The 3,077-nt window shown below is 30.2% G+C and overlaps 1 protein-coding gene across 1 annotated transcript in view; it reads left to right on the forward strand.

The window, feature by feature from the left end:
* Nucleotides 1-2,308, forward strand: part of LOC108915513 (zinc finger HIT domain-containing protein 2) — a 10,779-nt gene extending 8,471 nt beyond the window's left edge. Inside the window, exons 4-5 of the mRNA XM_018721567.2 lie at nt 1,242-1,451; nt 1,951-2,308. Of these exons, the coding sequence (XP_018577083.1) occupies nt 1,242-1,451; nt 1,951-2,256 (516 nt within the window). The 3' untranslated portion in view covers nt 2,257-2,308. The remainder of the gene's footprint in view (nt 1-1,241; nt 1,452-1,950) is intronic.
* The last annotated feature ends 769 nt before the right edge of the window (nt 2,309-3,077 follow it).

A 3,077-nucleotide genomic window follows, 5' to 3' on the forward strand; every position in this document is an offset into this window, starting at 1 on the left:
CTATTATTTACTTGAATTTAGTACTAAGTACAACTATGCCTAGCAAATTGTAATACTTACTCTGTTAATGTTTTTTCCTTCATATAAAAAATAGTAAACTCCACAAATAAAATATTTCGCAGCCACAACGCAACAATAAAAGATAACAGCTCAAAGATCCATACAAGAAATAATTACATTCGCACCTACTCTGGTCCGAATCCATATAAGTACTAAAATGTAGAAAATAATATGAAATAAAACTTTTAGTTGGCTGCAAATATTATAAATTTGTACAACCACTTGCCATCCTCCTTTTTTGTAAATATGTACATAATAATATGTAGAAGATAGAAAATAGAAATATTTTCAGAACAAAAAACCGGCGGCCGCAAATTGGAGTTTTTATTATTTTATTACCCTTCTCTTTTCATATGCAATTATGAGATAGCAAGAGAGTGGGATGGACGTATAGGCCGGACAACTCATTATCGTGCACGTGTGCGTGCACCTGGCATTTTCTCGTTTTAGGTGTGTTTTGCCGGAATTTGAATAAATGAAATAATCGTACTATTTTTACTATAAACGTATTTCCTATAGCGACATCTATATGAATATTGTAGTACTTTGTTAGATGAAACGGGACTTCAATTTCCGTTCTTAAGATATATTGCATTCATATACAAATTTTAACTTTTTAATCTTTAACCGATATAAAGATAATTGAGAAACATCCTTTTCAGAGTAATAATTTCAATACCCTGTGTCTCGGCAACCATCGTTAAATAAAAAAATATTTATGAACTAGATACCTCCACCATTTTTCCAAGAGGAAACTTACCTCCTTTCCAATTTTCTTGAAGTATAAAGGGGCACCCTGTATAATCTGTAAGCAATATTCACATATTTAGTGCTCTTAAAAACTTACTTGTACCAAATTTCATTGCACTACAATGTTTTTTGCAAAAAGTATGGTTTTGATTTTAAAAAATCATCTTTAACAGCCCGTTATCTTAAAAATAAAAGGTGATAGACTTCTGTTTCATAGGAGAAAATATTATAATTCTCTGATACTCTGTCTGCCCCTTAATGTAAGGTAAATTTTTCCAAAACACCCTATGTAGAACTTTTTATAAAATTTGTTAGTATTTGTTATAGTAGTACAAATAACATTTTTAGCGAAAAAAATGGCAAAAACATTTTAATTCATCCTGTAGTAATTTCATTGCAACATAATAATAATTAAATTTTTTATGTTGCAGACAAAACCTCCATCTGAATGTGTAAAATATAACTTAATTAACATAATAACAGCGTATGTTTTCACAGCCAGGTATTTCAACGGGGAACATTCTGATTTCGTCGAAGAAGCTGTGAGTTGTATCACATCACTTTCACTGGCTTTAAAAGTTGCTCAAAATTTTGTGGACTTTGAAACAGCCGTCAAATCTGTTGAACAAGAATGCATCAACGTAAGTTTTTTGTTAGAATGTAAAGTTGGAAATAATTGTGTACAATATGTCTCATGAGTAATTTACTTGCACAGTTTAAATCAGACTTCTGTGACTTTAGATTTACATAACTGACAAACTGACTGACAAATTCATTTTAAAACTGTAAAAAAAATGAAATAGTATTCTTTGAAGAAAATGAAAAAAAAAACAACAAAGAATAATCTTATCTATTTACTAGATATTAAGGTGTAATTTAATGCTGAACGGGATATACAGCCTACACAGAAGTTGTTTCTCACAATATCATTAGTTAAAAAGTTTATTGTATCCTGTATTATATGTTTCTCAAATTTATGTGATTATTAAACTTCAATTTAGCGGTATTAATTCCTGTTATTGGTAAATTAAAGAGTGTTGTTTTTTTTTATTTCAATGAAGTTAACAAAACATTAGAAATAATGTTGTAAAATTTGGCAAGATTTGAAATTTAATGTTTAATTTCGTTATTTATTTTCAGAGTAGTTGGATTGTTACCGATAAAGACAATTTCGAAACAATGAGAGACGACTTACATAAGATTCTGAGAGGCCCTTCAAAATGTGAGAATACATTTTACCTCATTTGTGCTTTGTGTGATGTCCGTAATTTGTTGACACAATCATTAAAACCTTCGCAAGGAAATAAAACTTCAAATTTCTCCAAAAAATTTTCAAAGGAACAGTTACCCTCCACCAAATTGGAAACTACTGATATCAAAAAATGGAGAAGAAAACTAGATTATTATTTATCTTATACCAAATTTTGTTATAACGGCGAAGTTTGAAAATAATTTATATATTTTTGTTAGAACCATAATAAAGGTATTTTTAAGCGAATTTTGGATTAATTTATCTTAAAAGGAGTTACACCACTTTAACGGCTTAAAAAATGCGTGTTTTTGACAATTTTTTTTTAATAGAGGGAAAGGTAATAGAAAAAAACTGTTGAAGTATGTTATTAGGCATGTATATAAATGTACAGAAAAAATTTTTCATTAAAAAATATTTCAAAATGGCGGCACTGGAGCCGTTCTCCTGAAGCATGTTGCCGTCGAGGCGTTCCGCGGCGCGCACTAGAACTAGTGCAAATTTCAAGCTGGAACAAAATAAAATTGCTATTCTACATGAGTAGAGAAACACGTACGGGATTGTAAAAATATAGTTTTTTTGTAAAATTGACAAGTATTTGGAGTAAAATTTTACATTTTTGACGAAAAAGGGGCAGTTATTTGTTTATAACAATTGTTTAAATTAACTTATCGAAAAATCCGTACGTATTTCTCTTCAAAATGTTTTAAATATGTGGTTAAAATGTCAAAAGAAAATATTGAAAATTGTTGGAGTTTTAGTGCATGCCGTTTTGAAAAAGCCTGTTTCGAGAAAAACGCGTTTAATGTTTTAAAATGAGTTTTAGACATGAAAAAATAAAAAATTTTACTGTTTAAAATTTTTTACCATCAATCTGCAATCCCAGGACCATGTATGTATGTCGGGAGATGGTGGAAAATTGCTTTTCCACCGTGGCGCCTAGGCCTTATTAGGCCTCTTGTACACCCCCCTTTCATTACTCGAGTACCTTTCTTCACACCATCCTATTACTACACGG

This window comes from Anoplophora glabripennis, unplaced genomic scaffold (assembly GCF_000390285.2).
Source record: "Anoplophora glabripennis isolate ALB-LARVAE unplaced genomic scaffold, Agla_2.0 scaffold1185, whole genome shotgun sequence".
Taxonomy (NCBI): domain Eukaryota; kingdom Metazoa; phylum Arthropoda; class Insecta; order Coleoptera; family Cerambycidae; genus Anoplophora; species Anoplophora glabripennis.